Consider the following 14,914-nt stretch of genomic DNA (forward strand, 5'->3'; position numbering starts at 1 on the left):
ATGCCTCGAAAGCCAAAAGTGTACGGAAGTAGAAGGGTTACATTGCGAGTGGATGGAATGCCAAGCCATACTTGCGATCCTTTCTACAGTTAAGCAAATTACACTAAACAGTTTATTGTTACCGCTTGGCTGTCGACAGCAGCAAAATCCAAGAACCCAACACATTTCTTTGGTGCAGCAACTTTAGCCATAAAGAAAATCAAAATGGAGAGAGACTCACCTGCTGCCGGTGCTGCAGAGAAAACCGAGCCGGCATCATCTTCGAGGAAAAACGCGACTGAAGAAGCCGGTGAGATTAACTCGCATATGTCCAGGGATGCCACTTGTGCTACAGCTGAGGTCGCCAAGGCCAGGTGGACATTACTCAGACAGGTATATTCGAAGAAAACAAGTTAATGGAAACAATGACAGTCATATGTTAGTTTTTTAATTAAAGAGCAGTCTGTCCTAACAGCCTTAATTCATTCAAAGAGAGTAATTTCGGAGAGCAGATAGTTTTATTGTCGGGGTGGATATACTCACCCCGCCCCCCCCGACTTTAACTGTTGTAAAGAAGTTAACATTAAAACATTTTTCTTTACGCTCCCCAACTCTCACAGGTTTTGCGACAAAAGCAGGTGGACAATCCAGAAATCAAACAAGTGTCTGTTCGTAGGTTTTCGACATTTGACCTTTTTACCAGGAAAAATCCCAAGACACAAAACTCTGGTGATACTACTGATGACCAGTGGGTGGAGTACAGCAGTGTCTACTCTGCAGAGTGCAGTTGCTTGCTCAGGTACGCACACACACACACACACACACACACACACACACAAACACAAACACCACCGGAGAGGCCCTCATCAGAGCAACATGGGCTGCACACGCATGTATGGAAGCATACAGCACTTAATAATACCTAATTTATACATTAAGATGAAATGATGTGGGGGATGACTCATAAATATGCAAAAATAATGAAGCAGACACAAATTTAGAGGATTTTGATAGAAATCTCTGTCTTTCAGGGATAACCTAGGGCCTCTGCGAGTCAACGAAGTGCTCAACAGTTTTGACAACACTGGCAATGTCTGTAAGTACACATTTTGTAATGAGGATGATGTATTTTGACAAAATAACTTTACTGTCGTATAGCCTGACAGAAATGTTCTGGTTGATCTGTTTGAAAGAGATCATGTTTCTCATCTGGATTCTCAAGTAAAATAATTTTCGACAAATGTTCTCTCATCAAACTCTATTCACACATCTAATAATTGTAGAAGGTGCTAGATGTTATAGGAGGACAAAGGGGGGCACTCAAACAGAAAACTATCCTTTTTTTATTGTCATTCAGTGAAATTTTGTGCACAGCGCGTGACACATGTTAATTCTACTCTGAACAGGGTTTTAATTAACAGATTGCCTTTTCATTCTATTCTCCAGATTGTATTGCGTTTACTTATTGGTCAGAGGATTGTTTTTACTGGATTGATGTGGAGCTCTCATGTTATGTGTTTTTTTAAATATAAAAGGGTTCCATTAGTGCATGTGTAGTTTTGATTAGCCAGTCAGAGCCATTTATCTGGTATGAAGTTTTTGTAAATTTTGTAAAACTTTGCAGACCCACTTATTGACATTATTCATATATATGACTCCCTAAATGTTTAGCATGCTTTCAACTCTTTCTTACAGACATTTGATGGCTCATGTTAGAGGTCACATATTATCCAACCAGATGCTTTCACAGTACCAGTAATTGAGGTCAGAGGTTCAGAGTTTAGGGCCACGTTTGTGGAAGCTGGGATCAGACTATAAATGGTAGTTTAAGGTACATTTTAAGTCATTTATTCTTTTACAGCAGTCCTCTAATGTCAGAGTGGATTATGGCATCGCATCCGCTATGCCTATCATTAGCGTTTGATCCCAAAAATATCGACTCTATTGAAATAGTTGTTTTAATAGCCCATGAATGTTTGCTGAACAGTCTTCTGCCACCAGCAGAAATCCGCTCCCTAGACCAACATCTCAACTGACATCACTCGCCCTCATCTGTCTCGCACAGTCCAGCCCTCTTACTCATTTCTTTCTTCTTTTCACCCCCCCACCCCATCTCCGCTCAGCTGGAGTTGTGCTTGGCCAGATGGGTAACTGAGTTCCTGACTCGGCCAGTGGATTAGCACAGCCGGAGATGAAAGCATAGAAAAGGGGAAGAAGGGGAGATGGTGGGTGGGCATGCCAGAGGTGGATTGTGTGAGATCCTGTGTGTGTGTGTGTGTGTGTGTGTGTGTGCGTGCATGTGCGTGCATGCGTATGTTTAAAGAGTGATCCAGCTCCCTCCTGTTCTCCATCTCATGTTTGGGACTAGTAATGCGTGAGATCAATTAGGATTGGTTGAGAGGATGTTCTGAAAGGCTCCGAGGTGACCTTGCCAGAGCTCTAGGGTGTATTTTTGATAGTGGGAATCAGAAAGTAACTCCTCTAAAAACACAAACGCATACCTACTTGTGTGTACTTGATGCACAGCTGTGCCCATCTACAGAATCTGCACAGTGCTAATTTCACATGGCTCACCATCATTTGCACATCTCAATAATTCCTAACCCATGAGGTGTGGACAAGCCCAAATCCTGGGGGTCCTTGTCCTCCTGAATAGGAGGCTAAAAAGCCTTGCCGGATTAGCCCACTGGCTCTAAAATGTGTGGACTCAGCTTAAAATTGCTGCCCCCTCTCAGCATGACCCTCTCTTCGGGTTATTGTATTTGTGCCACCACTGTGCACGTATGTGAACAATATGTTGTTTCTTAAGGTGGCGGTAAGCTGGAGTCAATGGTTTCATTTCCAGCACAGAGTATCAGGACAGGCGTTGCCATCAAGACGCTTTAGTGAATGGAGAGTGGCTTTGTTATATCAGAGGGGATGTGCTTTATCTGTGTGTCTGTTATACAGTAGCACTACAAAAACATAAAATTCAAGACACATAATCCCATGAGGACAAGTCCTGTTTGTGTACAGTTAATCAATCCTGTGTGTGTATAAATTATATACAGGTCAATTATGTCGGTCTTTCTGTCCCAGTTTGACTGCATAAGAGTTGGGGTTTTGGTGTAAAATCACCTCCTATGTGATACAGATTGCTTTCCTCTTAATGAGGTATTTAAAGCCAGCGCAGCCCCTTTGGCAGCTGCTGAAAAGATGAGGAAATGCGGTTACGTTTGTAATTGTTTAACATGCTCATTGAAAGTTTGGGCCTATTTCAATCTGATCTGGATCACTTTGAACTGTTTGAACTCTGAACTTGTGACCCTACTGGTTTTTTGGATGACAGCGGGGGCTTGTAATCATAAAAAAGCTTTGTGCTGTCTTTGTTGGGGGTTCTAGGGGTGCTTGTCTGTGAGGATCAGGATTTTAGGACACAATACTGGGCCTTGGGGTTGGGTGACAAAGAATGCATCAGAGGAAGTGTATACATGTCTATGTGTCTTTGAGTGGGTTTAGCTGGAGCTTGTTGACATTGCTGAGCTTTGGGTAAGAGGACTTGTTGGTCTGTGAGGTTACTTGGACACACACACACACACACACACACACACACACACACACACACACACACACACACACACACACACACAGTCTATATATTCAAAAGCAGGACGAATAATTGAGTGTTCTTGACTCTAACGACAGCTTCTATTCCAATCCCCAAAACATGCAGTGCTAATTGCGTGTCTGTGTCTGAATGTGTGTGTGCATGCGTGTGGTTGTGTGCGTGGCCACGTTAAGCTGAGCTTCCACACAAAGGCTAATAGAGCCATCTGTACTACAACTGCCGTTTTATGAATGGCTGCTAGCCCTTCAGCCCATCTATTATCTCCAACAGACTTTGCCTCTCACCCTTGCTGGTAACAACTGTAAGGAAAACAGAAAGGTTAAAGGTGTTAGCTGGGCCTGTGCGTGTCTATCACATGATGCCTTGGTGACGTCCTATCTTTTTTGTCTTTTCCTGCAGCACTCTTGGACAAATGTGTTTTATTTTCCATATCCAGTGGATTGGTGTTTGATGTGCCATACTTGTGGCACTTTATTCCTACTGACAGGGTGGTTGTGCAGACGTGTTCTTGTATGTGTGTGTTGTAGAGTCATAGTTACCCCCTGTAGCCTCCCCTTGTACCAAGCCTTTAGCAGAACCCTGTTTGCATAATTATGCTAATTCAATGTGCCATAGTGCTAATTAGACCTTGTTAGACAATAGCACGAGACTTGGATCTGGCACCCGTATACACATGCATACACACACACACACACACACACACACGGGCACATGCAGACTGTTGTGTCATTGACAAGGTTTGTGGAACCCCTCTGTGACATTTATAACACGCTCTGTAGAGAAATGGTTCTCCGTTATTATGCTCTGGACGATGCTCAGGTGTCTCTTACCCCTTTGATTTTAACTAATGGAACAAAAATCAATGTGAGACTAAAATGTGCCACAGGCTTTATCAGAATCTTGTTAAATGCTCTACGCCCCTATATTTTGGTTTATTATATGTGATAGGGCTGTTAAATTCACTACATACAAGTCAATAGCAAACAGGTACAAGTAATTCCAGGACACGTGCACGATAATTAGCTACATAACTCATTTAAATTTTAAAGTTTTCTACTGATGATGAATTTATGACTCATGTAATTTTTAAACACAATAAAAATACAGAATATACAGATGCCTAATCAATAAATGTGATGAATGAGCCAAGTTTTCATTTGATGTTGAATATGGGAAATCATTAGAGTTCATTTGTAAAAAGGCTACAATGTTTACGCTGCTTTAAAGTGTGCATGCAGAAGTGCGTCTGTGTCAGGGGCAATGGGGGGATGGAGGTAGTTCAAGAAAGACTTTGAGTGGCTTGAGGGCACATCGACAGAGTTGCCGGTTGACTTAATTGAAAGTAATTGATTTTTGCATTTTCCACAGCCTTGTTGGTTCCAGTAACTGTGCCCTCAAGTGTTGCTGGATGTTGGAAGCTTCTTGACACTTGAGGAGTAAACAGTCGCCACAGTGTATCTGCACACAAGCTGATGCAAATCTGTAGTTCCAGACATAGATGTCGTGCTTGCTCTCTCACTCTCTCACTCTCTGTTTTTTTTCTCACGTACACAAATAGAGATTGAAAGGGTGCTGCTGGGTGTAGCTTTGCTCACAGTGTTTTCCCATTACAGCCAGCAGTTCATTATTTAAATTGCTCCATGTCTGTGTGTGTGTGCACGGGTGCATGCATGCGTACGTGTGTCTTTGTCCAGATGCATGGCCACTATTACCAGTAAGCGGTGGGGATTAAGTTCAGGAAATGAGTAGAGCGTTAAAGAGTGTTTCCCTACCCAGTGCTCTTGCATTGTCACTGCGGCTAATACTCAGCTAATTACAAGGACATACTTTAACAGCAAGCTCAGTCTGCAGCCCCCATGTGTCTCCACTTCTCCCCCTCCTTTTCTTAAGTTCCTCCCTCATCCTAGAATTAGGGAATGAAATGAAAGAGAGAAAGAAAGAAGTAATAGTAATAACAGGCTGCACCCCTCCCTAAAAGCTCTCCCTCCCTCTGGACGGATACAATTATTGGATTTTTCTCCATTTAAGTCACCCAACCCCTGTGAGCCCCTCCTGGCAGTTCCCCCTTGCTAAGCTTAGCTTACGGTGGCCTCTAAAAAAGAGGTAACAGTACAATATCATTTAGTTTTCTTTATTTTTTGGTGGACTTTGGAATGTAAAATGTATACAAAGAATTCCTCTTCATTCCTGATGAAAAGAAATAGATGAATTAATTAAAAGTGCTTGAAAAGCTGGGACATTTTTAGGAAAAAAACATGTTCTTTTATGCAAGTCACATGGCATCCTCTTGATTTGTATTTCTGAGTGTTTTTCCAATGAAATTTCAAAACTGGTATGAAAGCTATGAATTACAGTGTGCGGCTTCTGCATTGAACTTAAACAAAGGAAACTCTTATAAAACAGAGGAAAGTCATGATTATAACCTTGGTTAGTTGTATTTCCCTCATGCCTGCGGTGGGGCAGCATTTCTCAAGTGCCATATCTGAATCTGAAAATGTAAATTCACCAATTTTCTAGGATTTTGGTTTGCCACAATTTTGCCAGTTGTGGCAGCATTTACTCATGTGTGTGTGTGTGTGTGTGTGTGTGTGTGTGCATGGGTGCACGCGTTTGAAGAATTCGACCACAGGGGCCTTCAACTGTCACTTGGTCATGCTAATGCTAAAGAAGATGTTGACATTAATGGGAGAGTGCTAAATGCTAATGTGAGTTAGCATGGGTCTCTGAAGGGAAGGTTAACTGATTTTCAAGTGGCCCCCTGAGAGACTTCCCTAATCACTCACTGTAGCATCCTTCCTAAGCTCCAGGCTGAAGGGACCACAGCTACAGTTTAATGGCTATTTAGACTGGCAAACAGCATATTGAACTCCTGCTGTAATTAAATAGACAAATAAATAAATTAAAAAGACAAAAGGATGGTTGATTTAGTACAGATATGGTAGCCAGCCCTAAATCACATAGAGTCTATGAGGCTTGGCCTACAGGCTTGCTACATGACCAGCTATAGAACTTGAAATATAATATTTTTTAAATGTTCACTTAATTATGCACATTTGCATAGGATTTGTGTATATATGTGTTCTTAATGTATGAGAGTGCATGGGCGTGTCCCTCTGGGGAAAAAGGAGATTACGAGAAGATTGGTGTGCATCCACATTTCAAGACAGATCGCCTCCAAACTTCATGCGCTGCCCCACTGGGCCTTTCACCAAGGGTGTGTGTATGTGTGCGTGCGTGCGTGTGTGTGTCTGTGTGTGTTAAGGGTTAAGTGAGGGATCACAGACATAATTTTCTGTGCCCTACACTGTCTCCCGTCCTTTGTTTCTGTCCCTCTGTGTGTTTCTGACTCCCTGTATTGTCAACTCATTATCAGCTATACAGAACAGGTATAAAGGATGCCGTCCACCTTCTCCTGTTATTGTCCAGGGTCACCAGTATCCAAATTCTTGGAGTCACACTAGTTCTGCCATCAAGGAGCTTGATGCTTAAATACTTTGTCAAAATCCACAAATAGGCACCGGAAATTTGTAAGAAAAAAAAAAAGCCAGGTCACAACTTTCCAGTAGACCTTTAGCTCTCTGTGTCAGTTCTACAGGTTCTAATTTTCTCTTCCTGCTCTGGTGGTGACATCTTCTCCCCCGTTTTATTATTTTTTTTTAGCCCTTGCTGTTGCTTCTTCCCTCCCTCTCTGCTGTCGTTCTCTCTGTCCACCCACCAGTGATTGCACAATCTTCCCATCACTGTTAGAGTCATAACACACACACACACACACGCACGCACACAGACGCACACACATGCACACACACGGGAGGAGGAATACAGTTTAAGCTTTTATGTTGCTCTCCCAAGTGGCTGTTTTTGAGCACAGTCACAATGGAGGGCCTAACAGGGATTTGTTTAGAGAGCTGGTTAATTGGAGTGGGATGCTCTAATTGCACCTCTTTCATGGTGTGTGTGTGTTTTGTGGATGTTTGTGTGAGTGCCACCTGGCCTTTGTTTGGATTGTGTGCTCAGATATAATAAACCACCACCATAAGCTACATGACACATATGGATGTTTTAGTGTTGAGAGCTTGAGTGAAACATAAATATATAGATATTGTAAAATTAGCCTCATTATATGTATGTATGTAAGCTATACCATGTGCAGCGTGAATTTGCCGCTGCCTTTTTCCATCTCAATTGGCAGATTAGTGCCCCCAGTTGGGGGTGCTGTAAGTCTTTTAAAGATGCATTATGTGGTTGTGAGTTCAGCTGTTCAACATCAACAGACACACAACAAATTATTGTTTGTGCAAATACACCAATTGCAGATGTTTCAGATGTCACATGACCACAATTAAATGCTTTGCATTTTGCAGAGCCCCTCCCAGTATGTCGTTGCGGGGAGTCTGGGCACTCAGTGTTTGTCCATTTTGGGCCGAGGAGAATTGTGTCTTGTATGACTGTTGACATATGGATGGCGTCAATGAGACCATCGTCCTCTGTCCACCAGGATGGTGATGTCTGGGTACCCCCGTGCGAGAGCACATGGCGTGCTGTAAATGGGCCAGAGGCATAAGTAAATCAATGATTGTCATTTAAGCCCATTTTCGTTGTGCAAACACATGCGCGTGCACGCGCTCACGCACCACAGTGCTTCACTGATCAATTGAGTGTCATTCACTTTAGCCCGTCTGGTAAAGGGCACAGATTTTTGTGCTTCATACTTTCTTTTTTAAAAGATAGTGATCTCTTTTGTTGCTCTGAGTGTCTGTTTTATTTCTCTCTGCCCGCTTCTGTCTGTCCTTGTCTCTGTATATTCAGGTGTATGCATCCATCAGCAGGGTCGGTCTGAGCAGAGATGTATTATTAGTAAGGAGTCCAAGTTCCGCCACCATAGTTCCTTTGCAAAACAATCATATCACTTAAGAGGCTCCCGTGTACATTCTGTGGCCTTAAGCTTCCTGTTTCTCCACATTTCTCTCTCCGTCCTTTATTGCCCCTCTTAAACTCACACAAGAAACCCCAACAGCCATGACCTGCATCACCTCTTATCTACTTATCCTGCCTTCTCTCCTCTCTCTCACTGCTGCCTCTTCAGGGACTAAAAGAACAAGGTCATGAGGTCAAACATACAAGTGAATGTAAAATAAAGCAAAAGAGAGCTAGAGAGGACATGAGCTCCAATTGTGTTTTAGGCATTTTTTTTTTACCTGGCTGGTTGCTTTGGAATGGTTCTATACAAACTATCAATCAGCCTCATTTGATGCCACATTCAGTGCAGGGAAAATGCAAAAATGTGCCGAAAAACGAGCACAACACATTGATGCTGCTTAAGATCTTTATTGAACATACATTCTCCTTCTTTTTAGGCCTATAAATCATTATCGGTGTTGGTTGTAGTAAAATGTAGTAGAGTAGATAAATGCAGTAATATGCTGCAGCATTAGTACACAGGCTTGGAGAGGGGAGAGGTGAGGACAGAGAATGCCTAATAGAGATATATCATTACACTCTTATATGTGTAATCTATTGTGCTGCCATTGAACGGCAGCAGCGTGAGACTGGCAGCAGGACACACACTCAAAGGCACACGCATGTATACACACATGCACACGCTGTGCTTCCAGTGGGGCAGTAATAGAGGGTGTGAGTGTATTAGTTGCTATAGTCCAAGTGTTAAGTGCTGGCCTGGTGCATGAGAGATCGATGACAGTCAGGCGGCCTCTCATCCGCATTCACACACACACAAACACAAACACAAACATAGATGTGACACGTAGCCCGGGGGCTGGGGTCATACACAGACACCCACAGACAGCTCCCTCTCCACTCCTCTACACACATGTATATATATATATATATATATATATATGAATGTATCTGGAGCATTTAGTGTGTCTATAACAGCTTTGCACGCACACACAGACATATCCTGCCCTGTGACTGCTGGGAGGAGCCTGCCGTCCGGCCCCGGTGGTCCATCGATACTCGGGCAGTGCACTAATGCCTGCTGCTCGCTGATGGATGCTGGCCTGCCTCCAGGGACCATTACACTCCCTGGGACCCAGACAGACACACACACATTCACAAACACAAATACGGAGCAGTTTACATGCAAATCTAACACATATTTCAAAAATTACATTACATACAGACCCAACTATGAGAAATTAACACAGCTATCATCATCTGAACACATCATACATGGTTGCCAGTTGGACATACTTAACAAGCAGTAAACACAAAAAAAAACATCACATGAAAGGGTAATGAGAAGATGTGAGTGAGCATCAATGGCATGTTGGCATTGTCACTAAAACTGATCTATAGGCATATAGATCAGTTTTAGGGACTAATCTATATAAGCTGAGCAGATTGGTGTCACTACTTCCACAGTCGCTCTACAGGATAGCTTCACTACTCACATCAGATGTCCTAGATTCAGGGATATTACGAATACAGGATGTTGACCAAATACATGCATTTTCTCAGGAAGTGGCCACAACATTCTCGTTAGGAACACACATGATTAACATGTCTGATTCTTTGATTACAATGGCCAACATGGATTCTCTCGCACTAAAGTATTCCTTGCCTCTGCTTCATTCCCAGTACCAATTTAACCGAAGTGTTATGCTCATTTTACACTTTAGACATTAGTGTTTTGATCTCATTGAGTCCTTCATATTTGTCCCTGTCAGCAACAGCAAAAATGAGACCTCAAGTCTGCTTTTGTTCCATTATTGATTGATCTGCACTCTATGGATTCCTCATTATACCAGCTAATTACCAGCCCAGCCTGCAGAGTCTTTGTTTAATTGGCTCAGCACAATAAAATTCCCCTGAGCTCCAAGAAACCACAGCATAAGAAAAAAAGGAAATGAACCTCCGGTTAAGCTCTTATAGTAATATGCATATCAGATTGGCACAGTTTTAACAACTTCTGTGTGCCACGTGTCACCTGCTATGTTAGGAACTCAATGTTTTTGCTTCTTTTTTCTTTATTGAAGAAAAACTGAGTTGTGAAAGATGAAAGAACAAACAGAAGAAAAGTAAGCGACACAGAAGATACAAAGTGAAACACAATGAATGTGAAAAGGACACCTTGAGAGACACAGGAAAGAGAGAGATGGGTCCTGACAGGAAAAGGGGCTGTCTGCAGATCTGCCTGCCTCAAACCCAGATGCCTGTGGGCATCATCAGAGAACCGGCACACAGACACACAGGAAAGTGCACACAGATGCACAGTGATAACCCATCAGCACTGGCCAAGTGTTGTTTAATCCAACCTGACTTGCACTTGACAGAAAAAGCAAATTCACTTCCACTCAGAGTCTGGAAAACGGAGCGCTCTTCAAATAAATGGCAGTGCTTTAAATTACCCTGTTTATGTGCTGTGTATGTGTGAGTCTGTGTACGGGCGCACATGTGCGGCTAATGTTTTTATATTTGTACTGATTTTTTCTGTGGGTTTGTGCATGTGTGTTTACATGTATTGGGTTTGACAAGCTCTTCAGCAGCCCCCCCAATCCCCCTTCACTGTGTGACAGGCAGATAGCTGGGCTGTTCTGTGCCCTATTGTTTGGGGGCTGTCATCAAACCCGGCCCGCACAACCAGTTATACTGCCCATGTGTTTGTTTATTGGTGTGTGGGAGAGGTTGCCCTTCTCTGCCCCTGCACTAATACATCTACAGTAGCCGAGTGTGATTTTTCTGCTTTTGTGTTAATAAGTGGGATTGTTTTGTTTTGTTTTTTTTCTGAACATCTGCTGTGTGCATGATCATATGTGCATAGGTGAGTGTCTGTTTGATGTGTTGCTCTGCACCAACATGAGAAAAAGAAGATGAGGACTGACCAGCCATTGTTGGACAGACTGATAGTTTGCTGGTGATGCTCTACTGTACATCTCTGTCCTCTCCATTGTTATCTGACTTGTCATTAAGCCCTTGTTGGCCAGTCAAAATGGACCAGAGTGCTTGTTAGGCACAACACCTTCATTTGTTAAGAGGGGTAGATGAAACACACACACACACACACACACACACACACACACACACACACACACACACACACACACACACACACACACACACAGGATAGATGCATAGAGAGGCTGCAGCAGATCTAGAAATGTGTTTTGCCCCGTATCTGTGCTACTCAATATATTATTAACATTTTCATACAGTGCTTAAAAAATGAGTAGTTTTTTATGGAGTGTTGCATTTTCAGAGGCCAAATTAATAACTACCGGTAAATTAACTTTAGTTTTGGATATATAACATTTACTGGAGAGGTGAATACTTGAAGAAATAATGTTATTATTTGATAAAATCAAAGAGAAAGTGGAATTCGGATTAGTTCTACCTTGAACAAACACATGTTTGTGTTTTTGTTGCTTTTATCCCTTTTCTTATGTTAATGTCCATTTCCTTAACTTGAATTTACTTGTGCAAAGATGTAAGGTACATTGTCTCAGAAAGATGTTGACTGCATCTGTGATGCAATTAACAATTAATCCATGTTTTCAGCAGCATTTTTTCTAGTAGGGTCATCCAAGATAAATAGGTGCTACTAAAGGACTAGAAAAGTTCCTTCCATGCCTTACTTGGGGTCTTGAGCTTATCCCAGACTGGGGAAAGGGGCCAGTAGTGAATGTTTGGGGTCCTGGCTCAGCCAGAAGGAGTGACCCATGAGTCAGACTCTTGCTGGAGGAGCATTTGGGCTCCAGTTCTACAGACCTGGTTAAGCAAATAAAGAAAAAAAAATGACTGACTGATGAGACCCAAAATTGTTATCCCCGATCGAGGTGTAAAAAAAACAGGTATAACATTGCATTTAGTAACAAATAACTAAAGCATACAGTTGCATTTTCACAGATGAACTTAATATAGACTTATAAATGCCACAGTTGCTTCAGCCATACACATTTATACAGACATACAGACAGACCATTTCCTGACAGGGATGAGGGGAAAACACAAATGACGTCACTTCCTGTCAAAGACAATCACACAGGAACATGGCAGGAGCCTCCAGAAGTTCTGTCATTACCATAACAAATCTGGTCTCAGCCAAGAATGTAGACCCGTAATCTGTACACTGCACACTGACAGTCTCTGCCAAAGTGTGAGGTTACTGACGTGTTTGAAGCACTGGATAATTCAATCAATTTTTGTCACAAGTTCATTTATTTAGGTAGCCATATTGTGACCCTTCTTTAATTAAAAACACTAATTAAATTGGTTTAATATTCCAGCAACAAATATCATATATTATTATGTGGCATAAATTGACTGTTCTGGCAAAGCACCTCAACCTGAGACTGAGCTCTGAATGACATGTGAAGAGTTTAGTCAACAACACTGGCGGGACCACTTTCCAGTGACCTTGTTTTGGCAGCATGCGATTGGTACATCATCTGAATGTCATCTGTGCTATAGCGTATACTTTCTTTCAATCCACATCAAGTCTGCGCTTTCATATAAAATGCAGAAAACCTAAAAATAGAGGGTAAACATTGTGTGACAGTCTTTTCTCTATGCTGGATTCTGCTATTTTCTCTGAAAGTCTGAGTTTCGGGACAAAGATGGAACTGTGTCGTGACCTATGCAAATATAGGTCCTTCTTTAAACAAAAAATCATGATCTCAGAAATTTAAACAAAAAAAATATCAATGAAAAAATGTACTGAAGTCATTGTGGAGTGATCTATGGAAGACATTGCTGGTGTCGTTGCCTGCAGTTCCTCTTGTTGCCTGTAGGTGGGAGCAGTGGCTGCAGTTTGGCAGCTCTGCTGCAGTAGAGGAAGGCTCAGCTGCTCCTGCAGAACTGCTTTATTTTCGTGGTCTGGACAACATATTAAAAGAACTTTACGAAAAATATAAATATTAATGGAAACAATATCTATGATATTACCTAAGACTGAGTTTATTTAACAATGCTTGATGTGGAATTTGGTAAAAAAAATCAACTAAACATGTCCTTTACACCAGGGTGTGATCTGGCATCTCTTTATCTGTTTTCAGAGTGATACATGGGAAAAAAAACCCAAAAATTTCATGCCAACACTTGATGACACATTGACCCTTTCGTGTGTTTACCATGACGTGTGCTCTTATTTGTGCTCTTAATTGATTGACTTGTCTTTATGGATTGCCCTGTGGTCGGCACTAGTCAATAATGGCAGGTCTCAGTTTTTCTGGGTGCAAAGGGGGAGAAGTCGACTGGGGAAGAAAGAACGACAGAAACAAGGAAATAATGGTCAGATGCCGTGCACATTAAATTCCATATTTACCTGACCTTCCAAACTGCTGGCATCATCGCTGCAGCACACTGCTGATGTTCATTCCTCATTCGCTTTCTTCCTGCCCTCCTCACTTCGACTGTCCTTTTGTCTCAGCCCTGTGTGGATTTGTGTGTAAGTGTGTGCATGTGTGTATCTGTGTGTATGCATGCTTGAGCTGCAGATAAAGCCTAAATTGAGCTGTTTTGATTGTTCACTGAGAGTGCTTGCAGCACAAGGCCCCTTGGCTACACACACACACACACACACACACACACACACACACACACACACACACACACACACACACACACTCTTCCTCACATTCAGCCTCTTTCCAGTCACTCTGCACTTGCTCTCCTCTCCTTTTTTATTAAGTGCTGTTGGCAACAATAGTGAAAATTCTTTTAATTACTAACTTTCTGTCTTGAAGCAGTCTTGTTAAGGCCAAGCAGAAAAAGTCTCCCACATGTCTTAATGTCTCTAGGTTGGATGCTATTGTAAGTCTACAATAAGTGCAGTTTGTTTTTGGGAGGGGGGTACAAGTTGCATTATGGTGGTACAGGACAAGACAGTTTTTAGTTCTTTAAAATATTTCATTTAAACATTTTGTTTATTATGGACACATTGGATTCCCATAAGGGGCTCGGACACAATTCACACTTAAACATGTAAAAGATAAACCCGCACTGAAGAAAAAGCAAAGATTTTCAGTGGGACCCCTTCTGCTCATATGTTAGCGAGAAGCACGGTCATTTTATGGTTTCATGGAGATTTAAGAGAGGATATACATATTTGTTCATCTGAAAAAGAACCAAGCAAAACTGCTGTCCAGTGATACCATACAATTATGCAAATGCACTCTTGAAAACAAATTGCAATGCGAAAGGTTTGGCAGAAAGGCAGAGGTGCGCGTGTGTACACGTGGATGTTGGCAGGCAGAAACAAATATGCTGTATATTGTGTGCAGATCCACACAAATACACACTCCAGGGATGATGTCTGGCTCTGTGGATAAAGTAGTGGAATTGTAATTGGATAGATGGCTTTCCTTAAGATAA

The 14,914-nt window shown here is 42.1% G+C and overlaps 1 protein-coding gene across 3 annotated transcripts in view; it reads left to right on the forward strand.

Moving 5' to 3' along the window:
* The first annotated feature begins 30 nt into the window (after positions 1 to 30).
* camkmt (calmodulin-lysine N-methyltransferase) overlaps positions 31 to 14,914 on the forward strand; it is a 61,198-nt gene continuing 46,314 nt past the window's right edge. For all 3 annotated transcript variants that reach the window (XR_003888271.1, XM_029835402.1, XM_029835403.1), the window contains exons 1-3: positions 31 to 372; positions 600 to 778; positions 1,011 to 1,075. Coding sequence is in view for 2 of the 3 variants with exons in the window: in XM_029835402.1 (XP_029691262.1) it covers positions 205 to 372; positions 600 to 778; positions 1,011 to 1,075 (412 nt within the window). In the remaining variant the exon portion in view is untranslated. The remainder of the gene's footprint in view (positions 373 to 599; positions 779 to 1,010; positions 1,076 to 14,914) is intronic.

This window comes from Takifugu rubripes, chromosome 4 (genome assembly GCF_901000725.2).
Source record: "Takifugu rubripes chromosome 4, fTakRub1.2, whole genome shotgun sequence".
Lineage (NCBI taxonomy): Eukaryota > Metazoa > Chordata > Actinopteri > Tetraodontiformes > Tetraodontidae > Takifugu > Takifugu rubripes.